The sequence below is a fragment of the Pongo pygmaeus genome, chromosome 13, assembly GCF_028885625.2.
Source record: "Pongo pygmaeus isolate AG05252 chromosome 13, NHGRI_mPonPyg2-v2.0_pri, whole genome shotgun sequence".
NCBI lineage: Eukaryota > Metazoa > Chordata > Mammalia > Primates > Hominidae > Pongo > Pongo pygmaeus.
In genome coordinates, this window is record NC_072386.2 from 102883364 (window position 1) to 102908246 (window position 24883).

A 24883-nucleotide genomic window follows, 5' to 3' on the forward strand; every position below is an offset into this window, starting at 1 on the left:
GGGACATGGATGAAATTGGAAATCATCATTCTCAGTAAACTATCGCAAGAACAAAAAACCAAACACTGTATATTCTCACTCATAGGTGGGAATTGAACAATGAGAACACATGGACACAGGAAGGGGAACATCACACTTCGGGGACTGTTGTGGGGTCGGGGGAGGGGGGAGGGATAGCATTGGGAGATATACCTAATGCTAGATGACGAGTTAGTGGGTGCAGCGCACCAGCATGGCACATGTATACATATGTAACTTACCTGCACATTGCGCACATGTACCATAAAACCTAAAGTATAATAATAATAATAATAATAAAAGAAAAAAAAAAAGAAAACCAAATAATTATCATGGGAGAAAAGAAAATCAGAACTGGAAACTGACATAAGAACAATAACAGTATTAGATTAAAAGTAAATTAAAAGGGGGAGTCATATAAGATGAATATGATTTCCTTTAGTCAAGAAAAAAAAAAAAAATTTTGTAGTTTTTTTTTAGTGGAAAAGGGGTTTCACCATGTTGGCCAGTCTGGTCTTGAACTTCTTGCCTCAAGTGATATATCCTCCTCGGCCTCCCAGAGTGCTGGGATTACAGGCATAAGCCACTGTGCCAGCTTCATTACACTTTTGAGAACACTTCTACTGATGGCAAATTGGAATCCTTTTCACTGAATTTGCTGGCAGAGGGGGTTTCTAGGAAGATGACTACTGGAAGTCGTGTCCCTGCTGTCCCTCCCTTTCCCCTGATTAGAGCATCTGCTAGGGTGGTGGGCAGGTAGGACTAGAAGGAATGAGTAAGACTTGATTCTGTAAGAGAATTAACTTGAGAAGCTTGTGAAAGACTGTTCTCTCTGAGCTAGAGGACAGAGTAGAGCAAGGTGAGAGAACTCGAGAAAGAACAGATACTCAGACGTTCCTGGAGAGGGCTTTGACCATGGAGATCTGAGGACTCAACAGGGTGGCTCAACAGGCAAGATAAGTATTTCCTATCCTTGAGGAGTGGAAGTGAGGAGACCTCGGAGACTTCTTCAAGTCCCGAAATAGATTCAGTGACTGGTATATCTGATATGATAACTTACTACTGCTGGCAAGGCTGGCATCATTTAAACTATCCCGAGTGACAGAGTGAGACTGTCTCAAAAAAACAAACAAACAAACAGATTATATAAGGGTGAACAGTGCTATGAGGAAACAAAGAAAAATTGCAGTACAGTTAAGAGGACCCAATATCCAGACATAGAAAAATAAACAGAACACCCAGAATAGCAGTTTTCAGTGAAATAAAACTGCTAAAGAAACAGAAAATATCTCAATTTAAAAACAAAAATCCTGACATAAGAGATTGAATTATAATATGAAAAATGCTGTCTGGAACTAAAAATAGATTGTGTTTTTAAAATATATATATGTATATAATAGTTGAAGGGTTGGATGTTGAGTGACACCTGAGTAAGCAGCTTGGATATTCTAGTGCAAGAAATATCTCAGAAGAGCAAAAACACCCTGAAGTAAATGGAGAGACTTAGAGGACACATCTGGGGAACTTCACATGCAAATATCAGGAGTCCCAGAAGGAGGTCTGGAAAGAGAACAAATAGAGGAGAAACAATAATTGAATGAATAATAGGAAACAATTCTCTTGAGCTGAAGAAAGACCGATATGGTTTACCAAATTTGAGGCTGAATTTATGAGGGGGAGAAAGACATCTGGGAGAACCTCAGTATTTCAAGGATAAAAAAATCTTCCAAGCCTTCAGGCAGAATATATGTTACTTACAAAGAAAAATGATTGCAGACTCTTTTATCTTCAATGCCAGAAACTAGAAGGCAGTGGAATAACATCTGTACGTTGCTGATACAAAGGGACTCAGCCAAGATAGTTATTTATTGACAAATTGAAGGGAAGATATGTGGATATGCTACCACACTTGAGAAGAGTCTTGTAGAAAGGGCTGTTAACCAAGCAGCAAATCTGTCAGAAGAGAGTTTTCAAGATAGGAGTCAGAAAAAAAGAAGAGAGAAAATAATGGCTAGCAAATAAACCTGTAGTATATTTAATATATGGTCAGATGTACATGGATTATATAGAATAACTGGGAATATGAAATACAGGTACCAAATAACAACTCTCTATATTGAAGAGATAGGATAAGAGAAAAGTTTAATAATTGTCTCTAGCCAAAAGCACTACACTGTCTTCAAAACCTAGAATTTGGGGAAGAGGGAAATGTGGGAGTCATTGAATTCTTTTCTTTTTTTCTTTTTTTTGAGACAGAGTTTCATTCTTGTTGCCCAGGCTGGAGAGCAGTGGCGCAATCTCGGCTCACTGTAACCTCTGCCTCCTGAGTAGCTGGGTTTACAGGCGTGTCCCACCATGCCTAGCAAATTTTTGTATTTTTAGTAGAGAGGGGGTTTCACCATGTTGGCCAGGCTGGTCTCAAACTCCTGACCTCAGGTGATCCACCTGCTTCGGCCTCCCAAAGTGCTGGGATTACAGGTGTGAGCCACTGCACCAGGCCAGAAGTCACTGAATTCTAAAGGACTCATATGAGCATGGGAAGGTTAGGGAAGGGAACGCTTTCTAACCATCTCGTTTTGAGGCAGCTACAATTCTAGAGGGTATCTTTGTTGTTGTTTGTTTTTTGAGACAGAGTCTCACTCTGTTGCCCAGGCTGGAGTGCAGTGGCATAATCGGCTCACTGCAACCTCTGCCTCTGAGGCTCAAGTGATTCTTGTGCCTCAGCCTCCCAAATGGCTGGGATTACAGGCACTTGCCACCACACCCAGCTAATTTTTGTATTTTTAGTAGAGACGGGGTTTCACCATGTTGGCCAGGCTGGTCTCGAACTCCTGACCTCAGATGATCCTCCTGCCTTGGCCTCCCAAAGTGCTGGGATTACAGGCGTGAGCCACCACACCCGGCCTAGATGGTATTTTTTTAAAAAATTAGGCTGGGCGCAGTGGCTCACGCCTATAATCCCAGCACTTTAGGAGGCCGAGGTGAACGGATCACGAGGTCAGGAGATTAAGACCATCCTGGCTAACATGATAAAACCCCGTCTCTACTAAAAATACAAAATAATTAGCCAGGCATAGTGGCAGGCACCTGGAGGCAGAGCTTGCAGTGAGCCGAGATCGCGCCACTGCAGTCCAGCCTGGGAGACAGAGCGAGACTCCATCTCAAAAAAAAAAAAAAATTATATTTTCTGTTTGGTGCTAGAGTGTAGAAATGTTTTTGCATTTAAACATTATAGGCAGCTATCTTTCTAAACTTTCTTATTGAGTCTAATAATTTTTCCAGAGTCTGCTGGATTTTCTGTGCAGGTAATAATATAATCTATAATAACATTCCAATTCTTACATCCTTGGTTTCTTTTTTTCTTGCTTTACTGCACTCTCCCTCTCCTCCTCTCTAGCCTTCACCAGTAGTTTTCTCTTGACTTATTGAGAGCCCAGCAATGCTTTTAAAAAATGTTTATTGCTTATTTATAGTTTTATTGTAATAAGACAGCCCTTTAGAGTATATAAGTCATCATATAGTTGATCCATGAACAACGTGGTGTTAGGGATGCTGGCCCCTAGCAGTGAAAAAAAGAAAACATATTTCCAGAAGCAGAAGACTAGTCCTATCCATTTTTAATTAAATATATTACTAGATATTTTATATTTTTATATATTTTCAATATATTTTCTAATTTGTTAAAGTATATATTAATAAAAAACTATATATCTTTATTACAAAGATGCTAGTAAACTGAACTCTCTTATTAATACTAAAAAGTTTTCTGCAGATACTCCTAGATTTTTTTAGGTTTAAAGTCTTATCACAAAAAGTGACAATTGTGTTTCTGCATTTTCGTTATATGTTAAATTATTTTTCCATTTCTTATTAGATTAGCTAATCCTTTTAGAACAATGTTGAATAGTAACAATGATGGGACCTATATTTGTTGTGTTCTTGTCAATAATGGGAATGCTTTTCATCATTATATATATGCAGTTTCTTCCCTTTTTTTAACTTCAGTTCTTGCATCCTTTCTACTACTTAATGCTGTGTTAGTATTAAATGTGATAGTTAAAGCATTAAGGTCTTACTTGATTTGCTGGAAATTTTTGTGTAATGTTCCTATCTACTAAGTGGACTTGGTAAGTTGGTAACTCATTCTGAACTACCATAAAATCTCCATGTAAGTTTTTAAATGCTTATTAAAATTGAAGTATTACTTTTTAGTCATATCTCAAACTTGGAACTATTGGAGAATTAAGCAATACCATATTATTTCTGCCCTTTGTGGTTTACAAATTTTGTTAGGGCAAATAAATCATATAAATATAATGCAACCAGAGAAGTAATCTACCTAGATACTCTTCAAATGTGTGGACTCTTGATTGTAAAGTTCAAATAGATTTCCATAATCTATTAATTATGGAAATTAACTCCATCTGTATCTTTTCTTCTGTGAGAGCCTTTGAGCTTTCATATTCTTGGTGTCACATTTTGTTTAATTTTCTTATTAACACACTTATTCTGTATTCCAGATTCTCAATTAACCATATAATATAGTTCATGTAAAGAAATGATAGAACTGATTTTTATTTATTTATTTTGAGATAAGATCTTGCCCTGTTACCCAGGCTGGAGTGCAGTGGCATGATCACAGCTCACTGCAGCCTTGACCTCCTGGGCTCAAGCCATCTTCCTGCCTCAACCTCCTAAATAGCTAGAACCACAGGCGCATACCACCATGCCCAGCCAGTTTTTCAGTTTTTTTTTTTTTTTTTTTTTTTTTTGTGGAGATGGGATCTTGCCATGTTATCCAGGCTGGTCTCGAACTCCTGGGCTCAGGAAATCCTTGCACCTCGGCCTCCCAAATTGTTGGCATTACAGGTGTGAGCTACTGTGCCCTGCTATAACTAATTCTGATAAAATATCCAAACATCACATTAATATTTAAAATTATTCAGTTTCTCTTTACTTCTTTGGGTTTGTGGCACCCTGGTCACCCCCATCTGGCTGTGATAGCCTCTGTAGTCTGTGGGCTGGCAGTTTGCTCTTGTTTTAAAGTTTCTTTCCCTACACAATCCCCACTTTCTGGTAAGCCTTCTTTTTTTTTTTTTTGAGACGGAGTCTTGCTCTGTCGCCCAGGCTGGAGTGCAGTGGCATGATCTCAGCTCACTGCAACCTCTGTCTCCTGGGTTCAAGCGATTCTCATGCCTCAGTCTCCCAAGTAGCTGGGACTTCGGACGCCTTTCACTATGCCTGGCTAATTTTTGTATTTTTAGTAGAGACGGGGTTTCGCCATTTTGGCCAGGCTAGTCTCGAACTCCTGACCTCAGGTTATCCACCCGCCTTGGTCTCCCAAATCATGCTGGGATTATAGGCATGAGCCACTGCTCCTTGCCATGGCAAGGTTTCTATGAGGTCTGTTAGGTGTACATCCTGCAGCTTATTGGCTTAAAATGTACTAGCCTTTGATGTGGTCTCTTTGGGGCTCATTGGGAGAAAGAAAAATCGATAGTGCAGCAGTTTTGATACTGAATATTGACAAGTGTCTTTATGAAATAAAGAACCAGTCCCTCGAAAAAGTAAAAATAAAATAATTAAGTTTCTGTATTGCACATATTCTTCTTAGCTGTGTGAGCTGCAGTAGCTGTCTGTACCTAGCTTCCCCTTATATAAAATTAGGTATTATAAATAACCTCTAAAGCCCTTTGTTGCATATTTTTCAAACTTTTAATTATGAAAGAAGTCAAACATATGTACAAACATGTATACAAGTAGGGAGAGTAGTACGTCATGTACTATTCCGCTTCAGCGATTTCACCACATGGCCAATCTAGTTTTACCAGCCCTCACACCTCCATCTCCCTTTAACCCCACTTCTAACCTCACCAGATTATTATTATATTTTCGAGACAGAGTCTCACTCTGTCACCCAGGCTGGAGTGCAGTGTCGTGATCTTGGCCCACTGCAGCCTCCACCTCCCGGGTTTAAGTGATTCTCTTGCCCCAGCCTCCTGAGTAGCTGGGATTATAGGCGCCCACCGCTGTGCCCGGCTAATTTTTGTATCTTTAGTAGAGACGGTGTTTTGCCATGTTGGCCAGGGTGGTCTCGAACTCCTGACCTCAAGTGATCCACCCACCTCGGCCTCCCAAAGTGTTGGGATTACAGGTGTGAGCCTCTGCGCCCGGCCCTCGCCACATTATTTTTAAGCAGATCTCAATCATAGCATCATTTCATCTGTACATACTTCAATATGTATTTTTAAATGATTAGGTCTCTTTAAAAAGACAAAATTATTATCATAGCTAACAAACATACCTTAATATCATCTAATATCTAGTCAGTGTTCAAATTCCCTCAAGTGTCTCATAAATGTTTTCTTTGCAGTTGATTTATTTACATCAGGATCTAAATTGTTCCATACATTGCATTTGTTTGATAAGTCTCAAGTGTTTTTAATCTAAAGCAGTTACACTCATTTTTTTTCTTGCCACTTATTTCTTGAAAAACCAGGTCGTTTATCTTATAGGATTTCTGTCATTCCAGATTTTCCTGATTCTCCCAGTCGTATCATTTAACATCTTTCTGTATCCTGTAAGGACCCTTATATTAGTATATTGTTTATTCCCATTCTTTTTTCTTCTGGCATTATTTTATTTATTCATTCATCATCCAACAACTATTGATTGGACGGTTATCACGCAGCAGACATGGGTATTGGGGATACTTCTTTGGCCCTTTTACCTAGTGTATGTCTAGGTTGGTAGAAGTTAGGTTTTAAAAGCATATTTAATCCAGCATTTATGCAAAGTATTATTAAAGCCCTGGTGGTACTCTTGAACTGAACCGCCGCATATAGCTGTGTGAAACATATCCAGAGTTCTAGTTTAGGAACAAATGAAGGATTTCTTTTCATTGCTGCTTCCTATCTGCTATGTACTGGATAAAGGGAGTTCCCCAGCTCCAAGCAGTACTGAAGATTCTATGGCCTGTGGTGTAGACGATGGGAAACAAGGGACTGTCGGTGAGAATTTACTGAGTACTGGGGCATGCTGCTGAGGTAACTCTTAGGAATATTTGACGGTTGCAGCCAGCTTTCCAATCACCATCTTTCTTTTTCTTCTAAGGAGTCCAGGAATCAATTTGGTTAAATTCCTTTCTTCTGCAATTTGACCAAGACTCCTTTCTTCCCTGGTCCCCACTGTGGGACCAAAACCATGTTTTATTGCTTCTTTGTTTCCTTTATGTTTCTGTAGCAGACAATTCTTTTAAGGTTTTCTGAAGAGTGTTGTTTTTTGCAGTGGGGAAAAAGATGAGAGTGAAAAAGGCACTTCTTCAATATTTCTCAAACTATATGTCAAGACTCATTGGTGAGGCATGAAATCAATTTAGTGGATTGTGAAATTGATTTAGTGAGTAGCAGCCAGAGTTGTTTTGTTGTTGTTTTGTTTTATTTCTAGTGGAATCTAATAGAAAATATTAGAGTGCATTGCACGGAGGAAGGGTCAGTATTGTTTCATAAGCTTTTGTTTCTTATATAAGTGTCATATATGAAAATGTTACTTCTTATGGGTCACAGCCAAAAAACTTAAAAGCTCACACTTTATGGTGCCTCTCTTTTTCAACTTCTTTGCCTTTTCTCACCCTTTCTCAGTCACCCTCCCTCACATCATTGTTGTCATTAAAGTTGATACAGAGAGTTAGGAAGTTAGAAAGGGAGGTCTCTGAGGTAACAAAGTTCTAACACGTTATTTTCCCTCTTTGTACCTCCCTTATGTTACTTGTCACTTTCTCTTTTTTAATTTTTGAGACAGTCTTGCTCTGTTGCCCAGGATGGAGTGCGTGGTGCGATCTTGGCTCACTGCAACCTCTGCCTCCCGGGTTCAAGCGATTCTAAGGCCACAGCCTCCCAAGTAGCTGGGATTTCAGGCGCACGCCACCATGCCCAGCTAATTTTTGTATTTTTAGTAGAGATGGGGTTTCACCATGTTGGCCAGGCTGATCTTGAACTCCTGACCTTAGGAGATCTGCCTGCCTCAGCCTCCAAAAGTGTGGGGATTATAGGCATGAGCCACTGTGCCCAGCTGACTTCTCACTTTACATTCATTCATTTTCCAAACATTCATTCTTACAAGCCAGGCACAGTTCTCTGCACTATTCACTTGTTACGCATTTGACAGATAATTTATTAACTATCTACTCAGTGCAAGGCAACATGGGTACTAAGATGAATGTGACACAATCCTTACCCTCAAGGAGTTCACCATTTAGTGTGGGAGATTTAAGAGTTTGTTACCACCATTTGTACTTTGTCCTCCCCCCTGCCCTTTCCTCTACTTCCCTAACCTGGAGGTCTTTGGGATCCTGGGCTAACAAAGTCAGAAAAAGCCTTCTTTGACTCTTAAGAATTTTAAATTTTATTCATACAATAAACATTCATCGGACACTTATTTTGTGCCAAGCTGTGCTCTGTTTGCTGAAGATACATCAGAGAACAAAAGAGATAACAATCTCTGTCCTCATGGAACTTATAGTCTAATTGGGAGAGATACAATAGACAACATGATGAATGGCAAAGTATATAGTATGCTAGAAGGTAATATGCTATGAAAAATAGAACAAAGGAAGGGGGATTGGAGTCTCAGCCATTGAGGAAGGAAGGTGGCAATTTAAAATAGAGTAGAAAGGTTTGGCATTAGGCCAGGAGCGTTGGCTCCTGCTTGTAATCCCAACACTTTGGGAGGCCGAAGCAGGCCGATCGCTGGAGCCCAGGAGTTTGAGACCAGCCTGAGCAACATGGCAGAACTCCGTCTCTACAAAAAGTAGCAGGGTGTGTTGGTGTGCGCCTGTTGTCCCAACTACTCGGGGGGCTGAGGCAGGAGGATCACCTGAGCCTTAGGAGTTCAAGGCTGCAGTGAGCCGTGATCGTACCACTGCACTCCAGCCTGGGCAACAGAGTTAAACTCTATCTCAAAAAAAAAGAAAGAAAAGAGATGTTTGGCCTTTCTGAGAGTGCCAAGTCCTAACCGTCAGACCACCAGGGAAGGTAGGTTTGGCCTTTCTGAGAAGGTGACATTTGAGCATACTGTTAGTCTTGGGGGTAATACGGTTAGCCAAAGGTTATCTGAGGGAAAACATGCAAGGCAGAGGAAGCAGCAGTAGATAGGTTCTGTGGACTAGTATGGCTGGCATGATGCAAGAGCAGGGAGAAGACCAGTGTCGCCAGAGTGAGGGAAGAGGAGTAGAAAATGAGATGATGTCCATAAGGAAATGGGGGTCAGATGTTATAGGCCCCTGCCAAGACTTGGTCTTAGATTACTCTGGGTGAAATGAGGAGCTGTTTCAGGTTTTCAAGCAGAGAAGGGACCTGATCAAAACTAAATGTTTAAAAAAAACCTCTCTGGCTGTTCTGATGAGCCTAGATTCTTGAGGGGCAAAGGGGGGAACAGTTAGGAGGCTATTGCAGGAACTGAGGCACAGATTTTGGTGGCTGTGACCAGGATGACAGCAGTAAAGGTAGTGGAGAGTGGCCAGATTCTGATATATTTTCAAGGTAGAACCAACAGTATCTGCTGATGGATTGCCTTTGGGATGTGAGAGAAAGAGTCAAGGGTGACTCCAAGATTTCTGGAAAATAGCCAGGTGCGGTCGCTCACGTCTGTAATCCCAGCACTTTCGGAGGCCCAGGTGGGTGAATCACCTGAGGTCAAGAGTTTGAGACCAGCCTGGCCAACATGGTGAAACCCCATCTCTACTAAAAACAAAAAATTAGCCTGGCGTGGTGACGCGTGCCTGTAGTCCCATCCACTCAGGAGGCTGAAGCAGGAGAATTGCTTGAACCCGGGAGGTGGAGGTTACAGTGAGCCGAGATCACGCCAGTGCACTCCAGCCTGGGTGACAGAGTGAGACTCCAACTCAAAAAAAAAAAAAAAAAATTAAATTAAAAAAATAAAGATTTCTGGCTTGAGTTACTAGAACAGTGGAGTTGCCAGGAATTGACATGGAGAAAGCTGCAGATAGAGCAGATGGAGGGCAAGCTTAGGAATTGAGTATGGGGTGTTGTGTTTGAACATCCAAGTGGGGACAGTCATTAGGCAGCAGGGCTTGTGAATGGGGGTCAGGAGAGCAGTCCAGGTTGGAGATAAAAATCTGTGGGTTATCAGCATATAGAACGTATAAAAAGCCACAAAACTACATGATACCATCTAGGCAGTGAGTAGAAAAGAAAGGACCATTGCCCATTTCAACATTGAAAGGTTGGGAAGAAGAGGAGGACCCACACAGGATAGTAAGGTAGGAAGAAACCCAGAGGAGATGAAAGCCGACTGAAGAAGGAGCGTGGGGAGTGATACAGTTTGGATGTTGTCTCCACCCAAATCTCATGTCAAAATGTCATCCTCAGTGTTGGAGGTGGGGTCTGGTGGAAGGTGATTGGATCATGGGGGCAGCTTTCTCATGAACGGTTTAGCACCATCCTCCTTGGTACTGCCCTCACCATAGTGAGTGAGTTCTCATCTGGTTTTTAAAAGTGTGTAGCACACCGCCTCACTCTCTTGTTCCTGCTTTTGCCATGTTAATGTGCCTGCTCCCTCTTCACCTTCCACCGTTGAGTACAAGCTCCCCAAGGCCTCCCCAGAAGCCAAGTGACGTTGGAGCCATGCTTGTACAGCGTGCAGAACTGTGAGCCAGTTAAACCTCTTTTATAAATTACCTAGTCTCAGGTATTTTTTTTTTTTTTTTTTGAGACAGAGTCTCGCTCTGTTGTCCAGGCTGGACTGGAGTGCAGTGGTGCAATCTCAGCTCACTGCAACCTCTGCCTCCCAGGTTCAAGCGATTCTCCTGCCTCAGCCTCCTGAGTAGCTGGGATTACAGGTGTGTGCCACCACACTCGGCTAATTTTTTTGTATTATTAGCAGAGACGGGGTTTCACCATGTTGACCAGTCTGGTCTTGAACTCCTGACCTCAGGTGATCCACCCACCTAGGCCTCCCAAAGTGCTGGGATTACAGGTGTGAGCCACCATGTCCAGCCTAGGTATTTCTTTATAGTAATACGAGAACAGACTAATACAGGGAGTGATCAATTGTGTCAGATTATGCTGATAGTTCTTACAGAATGGGACTGATCATTGGGTTTAGTAGTCTGTACATCCCCTTCACATCACTTACAGCGTTTGTAATTATTAATTTATAATTATGGTTGTTCAATGTCTTCTTTGCTAGAATGAAAACTTCTTGAGGATAGGGACAGTGTTTGCTTTGTTCGTTTTATTATAGTCATTGCAGACATTCAGTAAATATTTGATGAGTGAGTAAATGAGTGAATGAATGTGCAATATGATTACCTTCTGCCTAGCTCCAAAATATATTCTGGATAAAGCTTATATAATAGGCAGGATGTTCTGTATCAGGGAATATAGAGGGCATTATCAGGTCCAGTAGGAAAAATCAGCTCATTGCTGAGATCTTTGCTTTAGCTTCGAAATATTCATTTTAGAAGGTTTACTAGACATCTTGGAGCCAGTGATGTTATTTGGTCCTAGACTTGATGACACACTAAATCCAGTTTACAGTCATGTTCCTTGTGGTGCATGGTGTGATGAATTATGTATTGGGTGTTTTGTTTTTTGTTTTTTTTTTTTATTTTTTTTGAGACAGAATCTCGCTCTGTCACCCAGGTTGGAATGCAGTGGTGCCATCTCAGCTCACTGAAACCTCTGCCTCCTGAGTTCAAGTGATTATCCTGCCTCAGCCTCCTGAGTAGCTGGGACTACAGGCACGCGCCACCACACCCGGCTAATTTTTGTATTTTTTTTTTTAGTAGAGATGAAGGTTTCACCACATTGGCGAGGGTGCTCTAGAACTCCTGACCTCAACTGATCCACCCACCTCGGCCTCCCAAAGTGCTGGGATTACAGGTGTGATCCACCGTGTCTGGCCTACGGGGTGCTTTTGAGACATAGTAGCTCAGGATAAAGGATCAGAGCAGTAGATTTTCAAAAGTAGGTAAACAATTGAAATGAGATCTCAAGGGGATGCTGGAATTTTTCAAAAAGGAGAACTGGGAAAGACATTTCTTGGCAGAGGGAGCGACGCATGCAAAGATTGCAGTTGGGGAAAATACTGTCTGTGCAGTGGAACTACAAGGTTGGTGTATGTATGATAGGGTGTGGGCTTGTTATTTCCCACTGAACTTGAGCAACTCAAGTTGTACAGGTTGACTGGAATGTTGGGTGAGTTTGAGGGTGTGGGAAAGATGGATGAGATGGATGGTCTCGTCTGCCAAGTTTAGGAGCTTGAATTTTAACCTATATTCCAGTGGAGAGCTACTGAAGAATCTTAAAAGCAGAGGATTAATAATAAACTGGGGAAAATAGGAGCAGTGAAGTAATATGGTTGCTGATGAGGTTTAGGAAGTTTAATCTGGCATCTGAATATGGGATGGCTTGTAAGACTGTAGAGAGAAGAGGCAGGAAAGCTAGCTAGAATATTACATTATTCATGAGTGAGGCAATGAAAATGGAGGAGTGAAAATGGATTTGAGAGGGTGTTCAGGCTCTTGGCTGTTTGAGAGGCCTCTATTTAAAATAAAACATGCATCTCCTCATCTTAGATGACAGCGTAGAGTGACTCTCTTTATGTCAGCTGGAACCAGAAGTAATCTCCCAACATTATTGCCTTTCAAGAAAAAGGAGATTTATTGTGCTTAACGGAGTGGGTACAGTGTAACATATATTATCCTCAATCAGAGCAGTGTCCCAGTCTGCCGCTTGGCTTCTCACTGCGTGTTCTTCTCAACACTGACTTCATTGCTCCTCCTGGTTTTAGCACTTCCTCCCTGCTGAATTCAGCACATCCAGAGAAAGGATCAGAGGGCCGGCCTCTACTTGTTTCACAACATGGAATTTCAGGCTTCCAACTAGGTCACCTCCAGAACTATAATTTTTTTCTTTTTATAAGACCTGTTTCATGGTTCCTGCTGAAATGGAGGGTGCGGAAGGAGAGAGGGATGATGGCTGCTATTCACAATGCCTACTGTTAACCTCGTGACTGGTCTGGGCAAGTATGGTAGAAGCAGGAAAGTCCACTTTTGGGTGGATTTGATTTAGGCTTGGGGTGGGGAGTCTGGGAATGGCAGCTACTGATTTGGTAATGGTTGCAGAGAGGAAGGCAGCAGAAGTATCACAGAGCTGCTGCAGACTTCTGTCACCTGGACTATATTACAAATAGATTTGGGAACTCAGCTAATCAGGGAGGGTAAGGCGACAAGGTGGCGGCTCACCTCCTTCCTGTCTGGTGCTAGAAATCAAAACCTGTTCACTAACTAGGTTAAACAGTTTATACCATTTTCATTGATTCTGACATGCCCATGCTTTATATTTGTACATCTCTGATCTCAGTCTGTATCTTACAATGGATGATATATCATAGTTTAATTGGCAGCTTTTTTCTTTCTTTAGTGGTCCCTAAGGTAATGGTGCGCTGTATAATTGGTGGTATCATTGGTTCAGTGGATACACACACAAGTGTGTGGATATGTTTGGTGGTGGCTGATAGGTGTCAAAGAGGGGAAACAAGCTCTCTTCCCAGAGGAGTCATCACAGGCAATGCTGATATTTTAAGCCTTATACGCACTCCGTATGTTTATGTGAAAGGAAATCTTTGGTCTTAAGACTGTTGGTACTGTTTTCAGACAGTAATCTCTTAGCTGTTATCAGAAGAATCAATTGAAAGCTATTAGATGTCTCTTCAGTTATTTCTTAATAAGACTTAACTTTTCGGGTCGATGTGATTCTTGTGATCCATGGCTTATCTGCTTTCATTATAAATCTTGCTTATTTTCTTTCCCAGAAATCATCAGTGAATTTCATTTGATTGATCCTACTGTTAACCTGCTTTTATTGTTACCAGTTTTTTCTAACCTGTTGGGTTAGCTTGTTGGCATTGCAAAATCTGTGTTGAGAAATACTCAATGGCCCACTTCTTGATTTTTGAGTGCCTAGTTGTACCTTCTTTGTATCTTTCCTAGAAAGATTGTTAAAGTAATGATAGGTTGGAGGAACATTTCTTATTCTATAGACACACACACACACACACACACACACAGCATGTATATACTTATACATGACATTTTTATTAGACTTCTAGATTTAGAGTTTTTAAGGATTCTTGTACAATTCATGTAGTTTACATGGAGACTAGCAGTGTGCATGTACGCATATAGTCTCAAAATAGACTATACTTAGTTATGTACAGAAAAGTTCTGCAGTTTTCGGGAGTGAGATGATAACTGAACTCCAAGAACTTTGGTTAACAGGGTTAACCATTTAGTTGCATTATGGATGAGAGCCTGGCTCTGAAGTCAGGCTGCTGGGTGTTTGAATTTTAGCTTCTGTGACCTTGGGCAAGTTACTTAACTTCTCTGTGCTTCAGTGCTCCTATCTATAAAATGGGAATAACAACAGGTCCTACCTCAGGGTTCTAAGAATTAAGTAAGATAATGTATGTAAAATAGGTAACAGCATGCCTGGCACAGGGTACACTTAATGAATGGTAGGTGCTATTTTTTATTTTATTTTATTCATTTTTAATTTTTGTGTTTTTTTGACAAACAAATGGGGTCTCACTCTGTCACCCAGGCTAGAATGCAGTGGCCCAGTCATAGCTCACTGCAGCCTCAAACTCCTAGGCTCAAGCGATCTTCCTGCCTCAGCCTCCAGAATATCTGGGATTATAGGCTCTAGCCACCACAACCAGCTGCTATTTTTTTTTATTATTAATAAAGGATCAGTTCAAGAGTGAGACCAGAGCTCTTGCTCTTGATCTGTTGGTTAAGGAAAAAATTATTTCTAGGGCTGGACACGGTGGCTCACACCCGTAATCCCAGCACTTTGGGAGGCTGAGGCAGGAGGATGGCTTGAGCCCACAAGTTGGAGACCAGCCTGGGAAACATAGCAGGACCCCATTTCTACCAAAAAAAAAAAAAGCCGGATGTGGTGGGAGGGTGAGGTAGGAGCATCATTTGAGAGCCCAGGAGATCAAGGCTGCAGAGAGCCATGATCTCACCACTGCCTTTGGCCTGGGTGACAGTGTGAGACCCTATCTCAAAAAAAAAAAAAAATTATTCCTAGTAAATGATTTTTAGTTATGAAGTAGAAAAGCGTCTTCTAACTCAATGCTTTCAAGAAATTCTCTAAATTAATTGAACATTAAAAAAAAATAGGGATGTAAGTTCCATGAAGGTAGATGCCTTATGTCTGTTTTGTCAACATCTGTGTCCTTAATATCTAGAATAGCGCCTGACTTATATATAGTAAGTGCTTAATAACTATTTGTTAAATGAATGAAAAAGGGCCAATGGCTCATAAAAGCTACAGACATTTCATCTTATAGACCAAAATATGTAAGTTATTCTAGTATGTAATAATTTAAAATTGTATTTTAACAATATATGGAAATAAGTTTTATCTAAAGTACTAGAAACTCGCAAACCTAAGTACATTTAAATAAGTTGACTTTCTGTGAACCTATGAATTATGTTGGAAAGTAAATAAAGAAATAAATAGACTTTTCTTGTTTGATGTAAACTAGGATATATGTAAGAAAATTGAGATGTTACTGTTGACAATGTGTAATTAATGTACTGTTAATTGTAGAGTTTAAAGTTACTTCATATAAGAGACATAATTTTAAAAGTACACCTAACATGGTAAAAATTTTATGCAAACATTAACAGCAGTTATCCCTGGATAGGGAAATTATAATTAATTAAGCAATTTTTTCCTTTTACTTCTCTTTATTTCCCTTTTTTTTTTTTTTTTGAGACGGAGTCTCGCTCTGTCACCCAGGCTGGAGTACAGTGGAGTAATCTCAGCTCATTGCAACCTCTGCCTCCCAGGTTCAAGCAGTTCTCCTACCTCTGCCTCCCAAGTAGCTGGGACTACAGGCGCTCGCCACCATGCCTGGCTAATTTTTGTATTTTTAGTAGAGATGGGGTTTCACCATGTTGACCAGGCTTGTCCCGAACTCCTGACCTCAAGTGATCCACCCACCTTGGCCTCCCACAGTGCTGGGATTACAGGCGTGAGCCACTGCACCTGGTTATTTTCTAATATTTTCTACAAAACAGTGTTGTGTGAATTTAAAAAGGGCCCCCAGAAATCCAACCAATATTTATTGAGTGTTTTTCAAGGAACCTATTCACTGACTAGGTGAAAGAGTTTATACTACTTTCATTGATTCTGAGATGCCCATGTTCTATATTTGTACATCTCAGATACCAGTCTATATCTTACAATGGATGATATATCATAATTTAATTGGCAGCTTTTTTGTTTCCTTAGTGGTCCCTAAGTAATGGTGCACTTTATAATCAGTGGTATTGTTGGTTCAGTGAATACCCACAAGATTGTGTGCATGTGTTTGGTGGTGGCTGACAGGTGTTAAAGAGGCAAAACAAGCTCTCTTCCCAGAGAAGGAGTCATCACAGGCAATGCTGATGTTTTAAGCCTCGTACGCACTCCATATGTTTATGTGAAAGGAAATCTTTGGCATTAAGACTGTTGGTACTGTCTGTTTTCAGGCAGTAATCTCTTAGCTGTTATCAGGAGAATCAATTGGAAGCTATTAGCGGTCTCTTCAGTTATTCCTTAAACAGGCATGCAAATTCTTGAGCATTCTAAATCAGAAAGTTCATTGAATTTTACTTTGAGTCTTATGGTTTGGTCTGTAGTATAAGGCAGTGTTGCAGAGTAAGGAACATGTGTTTTCCACCCAGTTCTGTCCGTAGAACATTTGGTAAATCCTGGAGCCAGGCGCGGTGGCTCACGCCTGTAATCTCAGCACTTTGGGAGGCTGAGGCGGACGGATCACGAGGTCAGGAGTTCGAGACCAGCCTGGCCAACGTGGTGAAACCTCGTTTCTACTAAAAATACAAAAAGATTGCCAGCGTTGGTGGTGCACGCCTGTAATCCCAGCTACTCAGAAGGCTGGGTTCAATCACTTGAACCCAGGAGGCGGAGGTTGCGGTGAGCGGAGATCACGCCATTGCACCCCAGCCTGGGCGACAGTGCAAGACTGTCTCAAAAACAAAAATAAAAACAAAAAGCAACAAAAAAATTTGGCAAATCCCTTAAGCAATCTGGACCTTGTTTTCATCATCTAAGAAATGAAAGGATTAGCCTTGATAATTGTGAAGGGTGGTGCTTGCTTGTTACTTCCATAGTTTTATTATTTGATTTGGAGTTATGAGTGTATGTGTGTGTGTGTTTTCTCTACAGCCATACACACTGCTGCTATGGATATGCTGGGAGGACCTGGTATCGAAAGCCAGTGTAGAAAAGTTGATATCATTGCAGATGCAGCATATTCCATTTTCCAAAAGCCAAAAAGTTTTACTGGCAACTTTGTCATTGATGAAAGTATCTTAAAAGAAGAAGGAATAGAAAATTTTGATGTGTATGCAATTAAACCAGGTAATGCTTTTATAGTTTTTAAAAGTAGTGATATGTTTTTCCATATTTTCTGCAATGAACACATCTGTTTTTTGTGTGTGTTTGTGTGATTGTAAAATGAATGTGTTCTTTTAAAAGCTGTCTTCCCAATGAAGGAAAAAAACCCATACCAACACAACTTAAAAAAAAAGATGAATGAAAAATAGAGGTGAATTGAGGGCTTTTGAAGTGATATATATATAAGCACAGAAAGTCAGATCAGTTACTAGCCACTTCTAAATCTCGAAATAAGAAATGAAAATTATTTTTTAAAGTTGGTCTTAAAATCACACAGTAAAGATTTTGTTCAAGAATATGTGGTAACAGATGGTACAGTAGTAGGTTATGTATTTATTTATTTATTTCTTTGAGAAAGGGTCTCACTCTGTCACCCAGGCTGGAGTGTAGTGGCACAATCTCAGCTCACTACAACCTCCACCTCCCAGGCTCAAGCAATCCTTCCACCTCAGCCTCTCGAGTAGCTGGGACTATAGGCGAGTGCCACCACACCTGGTTAATTTTTGTATTTGTAGATGTGGGGTTTCACCATGTTGCCCAGGCTGGTCTTGAACTCCCGAGCTCAAGTGATCTGCCTGCCTTGGCCTCCTAAAGTTTTAGGATTACAGGCGTGAACCACTGCACCTGGATCAGTAATGAATTTTTTTGTTTAAAATAATTTATGATTGTGGGCTCTCTAAATATTTGTCTCTTAAGCGCAGTCTCTTAGAGTAGCTTAATGACAGATGGTGTAGATTGAGTGGGCAGGCTCTGTCTCATAGACAGTAAAGTGATCTGAGAAGCTTCTAGAAAGCCCTCTTGTTAAGTAACTCTCCCTCTCTGAAATTGGGGATGATAATGATAATAATGGATTTTTACCATATAGAATATGATGTATTCTAATATAGCATACATAGGAGTTATGTTTATTTGTGCTAAAGTATATTTTAAATATTATTCATTAAACTGAGCTTCTAAACGACACAACCCATGTTTATATTTGTATCATCCCTGCTCATCTCTGCAGTTCAAACTAAAGTAAATAGCGGATTATAGTTTTACAAAGCACTCTTATATGCATTATCTATTTAGCCTGCCTAACAATTCTGTAAGGGAAGTAATGCTTAGTGATTAAGAACATGGAATTTGGGAGAAGACAACCCAGCTTCATATTGCAGCTCTGCTGCTCACTGCTATGCAGCTTTGAGCATGTCACCCAGTTTGTCTGTCTCAGCCTCAATTTCCATATTGGCAAACTTAAGAGAATGATACATTTTATACAAGATTTTTGTAAAGGCTAAATGTGATAACGTATAATGTGTTTGGCACAGTGCCCAGCATATAGTACACTCAGAATATTTAGTAGTTAATATTTACAAGTGGAAAAACAGGCTCAGAGAGATTGAGCCTTTGCCTAAGAGCAGATGGCTAATAGGTGGCAGAACCTGACCAGATTCAGGTCTTCTGGGTCCTGGTACCCAGGAATATAATTATTACTTTAGGTTTTAAAGACACAGTGTAATTGTGCACAAGTTTTAAAATTTTATTTAAATTAAAAATCTTATTAAGTATTGAGAACTTAATATGACCAGATACTATGATATTAGGATATAACAAAGATGAATTCATTCCTGCCCTCCAGAAGTTTGCTTAAACTTCTGAAAAAGAGAGAGAGACAGGAGACTGAGGCAGGAGGCTCATTTGAGCCCAGAAGTTTGAGACCAGCCTGGGCAAAACAGCAAGACCCCATCTCAAAAAAAAAAAAGAGAGAAAAGAAAAAGAGAACAATTGAGATTGTTAACATCTCACTGTACTACAGTTTTGAAGGCTTTGTGGCCTTTAAATCTTCTACTGTGCACATGTCTTGGAGTTATCAGTGTAATTAAAACAGTTAACCTATTTGCTAACCACAACCATTAGCTGAAAATAAGACCCAGTGGAGGCTGTGTGCAGTGGCTCACACCTGTAATCCCAGCACTTTGGGAGGCCAAGGCCAGTGGATCGCTTGAGCCAAGGAGTTCAAGACCATACTGGGCAACATGGCAAAACCCCATCTCTACAAAAAATAAAAATGAATGGTCAGGCACGGTGGCTCACGCCCGTAATCCCAGCACATTGGGAGGCCGAGGTGGGTGGATATCCTGAGGTCAGGAGTTCGAGACCAGCCTGACCAATATGGTGAAACTCTATCTCTACTAAAAATATGAAAATTAGCCAGGCATAGTGATGGGCACCTGTAATCCCAGCTACTTGGGAGGCTGAAGCAGGAGGATTGCTTGAACCTGGGAGGTGGAGGGTGCAATGAGCCAAGATCGTGCCACTGCACTTAAGCCTGGGCGACAGAACGAGACTCCGTCTCAATAAATAAATAAATAAATAAATAAATAAATAAATAAAAATTAGCTGGATATGGTGGCTTGCACCTGTGGTCCCAGTTACTTGGGAGGCTGAGGGAGGAGGATCACTTGAGCCCAGGAGGTGGAGGTTGCAGTGAGCCAAGATTGTGCCACTGCAATCCAGCCTGGGTGACAGTGAGACCCTGTGTCAATAATAATAATAATAACCCAGTGGAATAGGATGGAATAGGATAGCTTAGTTTTCATGATGATGGAGTGAGAGGAAGAGGGAGAGAGAGAAGAGACCCAAGTGCACTAATGCTGAGAAGAAAGTCCTTCTTAAGAAGGGGCCCTCTGCTCTTAGGACAGCAGGTAAGAAATGAGTCCTGACAACTTTGGAAGAATGTGGGCCAGAAGAGCAGTGTAGGATGAGAAGGGCAAAGGTTCCTGGGAGAGCAGGTAAAGGCTTTACAGAACAGGTGATCTTTTGGGGATTAAATCTTGAAGATAAAATTTATCAGAGGAGAGAAAGATAACTGAATTATGAGAAAATTAATTTAATGAAGATCAGGTCATTTGACAGTTCTCATAGAGGCTTTTTCTGTTGCACCAGAATGATTTTTAATAAAACAGATACGTTTATTAAACAGATGTTAAAATCTTACTATGTTGTAGTTACATTAACCTAATGGTTTGGGGTCAATTTTTCAGGTCATCCTTTGCAACCAGATTTCTTCTTAGATGAATACCCAGAAGCAGTTAGCAAGAAAATGGAATCAACTGGTAAGATCTAGACTATATTTTATGTTAGAAAATATAAATCCTAACTTATGTATTTCTTCCAAAATGTGGAATTGATCCTATAACAGTGACATTTCTGCCTTCTGTTTTTAAACTATTTTGTAATTTAAACTAAACAAGTAATGTGAGATCTCAGTTAATTCTAGTAAAGCAGGTTGTTTTGTTCATCTATCAGTAAGAAGTTTTAATAAGGCTGGGCACAATGGCTCATACCTGTAATCCCAGCACTTTGGGAGGCTGAGGCTAATGGATCACTTGAGTCCAGGAGTTTGCGACGAGCTTGGGCAACATGGCGAAACCCCGTCTCTACAAAAAAAAAAAATACAAAAAAAATAAGTTGGGCGTGGTGGCACGAGACTGTAGCCCCAGCTACTTAGGAGGCTGAGGTGGGAGGGTCACCTGATCCTGGGAAGTTGAAGCTTCAGTGAGCCATGATTGTGCCACTGCACTCTAGCTGGGGTGACAGAGCAAGACCCTGTCTCAAAAAAAAAAAAAAAGAAGTTATTAATATATTCTTTGCGTTTGGTTAAAAAAATTCTGAAAAAACTTTTTTTTCGGGTTTTATTTATTTTCTTTTGCACTGTCTTTAGGTATTTCATGTTGGTATGTTATTTTGAGGAAAAGTGTGTCATATATCAAATACATCTAACACCATTTCCACAGTTTGTGTTATGTGACTATTTTATGGAAGAAATCAACTTCAAAGGAGGTTTGGGTTTTACTTTGTTTTGTTTCTGTAATTCATAAACAATAATGCCCTTGAATTGGTCCAGAGTTTACATTTTAGACTTTGTGTTCTGACATTTTGCCAGTGGCTTACTTGAAGAAACACTTTAATGAATACCTGTGGGAAGAATTTCTCTCATGGTTTACTAATAAGAATGGCTGTGCTTCTTCTGGGCCCTTACCTTATTTTTATCTTATAGATGCTGTGACTCTCATGGATTTTTTTTTTTTAGAAGGCTGATAGAAAATGTAGGGATGAATTTCCTTGATACCTTTAGCAAATCTGTGGCACCTTACTGCAATGCATTTTAGTGCCAAACCTTATTTCCAGCTTTCTTTTATTTATTCTTTATTATTTAACTTTTCTTTTTCCAAATTTTTGTGGTAATTTAAAAAAATTACTTAGGTAATAAAAAGGACTTTTTTGTATTATAGACAATTTAAAACAATAGAAAGGAAAACAGTTACTCATAATCCTACTACCCAGAGTATTAAAACCAGGAAAAACAAGACTGTCAGTCTTTTTCTGAAAAGGGCTCTTAGAGAATGGTGGAAAATACCTAGAGAGCTTATCGAAGTCTAGAAGAGTCTGGTCTTCAAGTTAGTTAAGTCCCAAACTCCGATTTTTGCCCAACGCCCTAAGGTTGGATCTGTCTTTTAGAAGAAGGCATGCATGAACTGAGATCATTTAAACTCCAAATTTTGAATAATAAGAACCACTTATTGATCATGTATATTCATTTTGTTTATTCAACAAATATTTACTGGGCACCTACTATGTACCAAACACTGTGCTAAGTACTTTACATGCATTGTCCTGTTTAATACCATTAATCCCCAAGACAGATACTACCCTCATTTTACAGCTGCAATTGCACAGCCAGCAGGTGGCAGAACCAAGACTTAAACTCGTATTTCTCTGATTCCAAAGCCCATGTCTTTAACCAGTAAACTTAAAGGGCTTTCCTAACACTTGAATACTTAGTCTTTTAAATTTTAGCATATTCTTAGTCTGGGCAACATGGTGAGACCCCGTCTCTATCAAAAAATAAAAAAAAATTAGCTGGCCATGGTGGCACATGCCTGTAGTCTTCAGCTACTCAGGAGACTGAAGCAGGAGGATCCCTTGAGCTCAAGAGTTTGAGGCTGCAGTGAGCTATGATTGAGCTACAGCACTCCAGCCTGGGCAACAGAGCAAGACCCTGTCTCAAATAAATACGTAAATTAGCACATTCTTTCCCCTGATAATCCAGTTTATTAATTTATCACAAGGAGTTGCCATCTCATAGGTTAAACATGTAGGTGCTTGATCAGCACATTCTCTTCCTTTGGATATAATTATGCATGAAACAGAATCGTAGTCAGAAGGTCATTTCATGACCGTGGAATCAGAACAAGGGGGTTAGATAGGTAGAGTGTAAAATCAGTGTTTACTGGCATCAGGCTTTGATAGGGATAACTTTGCCTATAGCCATCTCCACATAAGCAATGCTCTGACTCTTAAGGTTAGAAGACTCAAATTCCTTTGGCTAACTTCCCTCACCTAATGCTGCAGAATCATTTACTTCTGTAGCTCTCTTTTTTTGATTCTGTGTGGTTCAGTCAATAGCAATTTTACTTGACCTTTTCTGTAGATATATTAATATAGTCATATAGATAGTAGCCGGGGCTATAACTTACCTCTTTCAGTTTATTTCTTATGTCCTCTCATAGTTCAGCTCTTTGAGAACCATGTGTATCCCTTGTTTCCAAAGGGGGAGAGGTTCACCTTTCTATTGCACCAACAACTTATAATAACCCCTGTTACCATTTCATTATACCTTTTCCAGTATTCGTCCTATGTATGTTAGCTCTTATATATGTAATTATTGTAGACAATGGACATAGTTTTAAATTGATGGGGTTTTTTATTCTTCCCATCTTAAAAGCAATATCAACCAGGCATAGTGGCTTACGCCTGTAGTCCCAGCACTTTGGGAGGCTGAGGTGGGAGGATCGCTTGAGCCCAGGAGTTCAAGACTAGTCTGGGCAACATGGCAAAACCTTGTCTCTACAAAAAGTACAAAAATTAGCTGGGTGTGATGGTGCATGCCTATAGTCCCAGCTACTTGGGAGGCTGAAGTGGGAGGATCACTTGAGTTCAGGAGTTTGAGGTTGCAATGAGCTATGATCAAGCCATTAAACTCCTGCCCAGGTGAGAGAGTTGAGACCCCTATCTCAAAAAACAAACAAACAAAAATGCAATACCATTATTTCTTCATTGATTCCCCCCACCCCTACTCTCCACTGGAACACAGGGAGCCCACTCAGTCTTTTTTTTTTTTTTTTTTTTGACTTCCAGCTTATTTTTGTTTTTATTTTTTATTTGGTTTAGAGACTGGGTCTCACCCTGTTGCCCAAGCTGGAGTGCAGTGGCTCGATCATAGCCCACTGCAGCCCTCAAAGTCCTGGACGCAAACAATCCTCTCACCTCAGCCTCACCAATAGCTGGGACTAGAGGTGCATGCCACCACGTCCCAATTTTTTAAATTTTTAAATTTTTTGTAAAGAGGTGGTCTTGTTATATTGCCCAGGCTGGTCTCAAACTCCTGGCCTCAAACAGTCATCCTGCCTCGGCCTCCCAAAGTGCTGGGATTACAGGCGTGAGCTATGGCGCTGGGCCTATTTTCCTTTAGTTACAGTTTTAATTGCTTCTGTTCCAGTTGTTCTGGATTCTCAGAAACACTTATTCTTACCTTGGCTCCCCTTTCCCTTTCCCTGTAGTTAGCACCATTTCTCACTGGTTCTGGCTTTCTCTTCTGTATTCTGGAGACCTTTTTAAGTTTGTCCTCTGTATTAAAAAGGACAGTCTGATAAGATGTTCTGTAGCTTAGTTTCTGTTCCATATTGTCTCAATGGTTAATTTGCTATGGTGCTCACTTCCTTTTTCATTTTATCCTATTGTCTTTTCATCTCAGCCAGTTATATATAACTTTCTGTCCCTGTTTCATATAGTTTTTTTTTTAAGGCTTTATTTATTTATTTTTTTGAGACAGAGTCTCTATTGCCCAGGCTGGAGTGCAGTGGCATGATCTTGGCTCACTGCAACCTCCACCTCCCATGTTAAAGCAATTCTCCTTCCTCAGCCTCCCTAGTAGCTGGGATTACATGGTATGCCACCATGCCCGGCTAATTTTGTATTTTTAGTAGAGATGGGGTTTTGCCACATTAGCCAGGCTGGTCTCAAACTTCTGACCTCAGGTGATCCGCCCACCTCGGCCTCCCAAAGTGCTGGGATTATAGGCATGAGCCACTGTGCCTGGCCAAAGCTTTATTTATCTTTTTTTTTTATAGCATAAAGTTTTAGATTCACAGCAAAACTGAGAAGGTACAGAAATATCATATATCCCACACATGCATTACTTCCTTCCTTAGCAGCATCCTCTACCAGAGTGGTACATTTGTTACAATTGATGAATCTGTATTGACACATCATAATGATATAGTTTTCGTGTGGAAGAATTCTTGTAGTTTTCATGGTAAATTGGT

General features: G+C 40.4%; 1 protein-coding gene and 1 long non-coding RNA gene across 5 annotated transcripts in view; one reads left to right on the forward strand and one right to left on the reverse strand.

Moving 5' to 3' along the window:
- The window catches only part of LOC134737952 (uncharacterized), a 43179-nt gene extending 22242 nt beyond the window's left edge, over window positions 1–20937 (reverse strand). The window contains exon 1 of the long non-coding RNA XR_010123424.1: window positions 20843–20937. This is a non-coding gene — a long non-coding RNA (uncharacterized LOC134737952). The remainder of the gene's footprint in view (window positions 1–20842) is intronic.
- The window catches only part of HSDL2 (hydroxysteroid dehydrogenase like 2), a 97791-nt gene that overhangs the window by 47355 nt on the left and 25553 nt on the right, over window positions 1–24883 (forward strand). For 3 of the 4 annotated variants that reach the window (XM_054500533.1, XM_054500535.1, XM_054500536.1), the window contains 2 exons: window positions 17283–17477; window positions 20540–20611. In XM_054500533.1, the coding sequence (XP_054356508.1) occupies window positions 17283–17477; window positions 20540–20611 (267 nt within the window). The remainder of the gene's footprint in view (window positions 1–17282; window positions 17478–20539; window positions 20612–24883) is intronic. The other variant, XM_054500534.1, reaches the window with a different exon arrangement.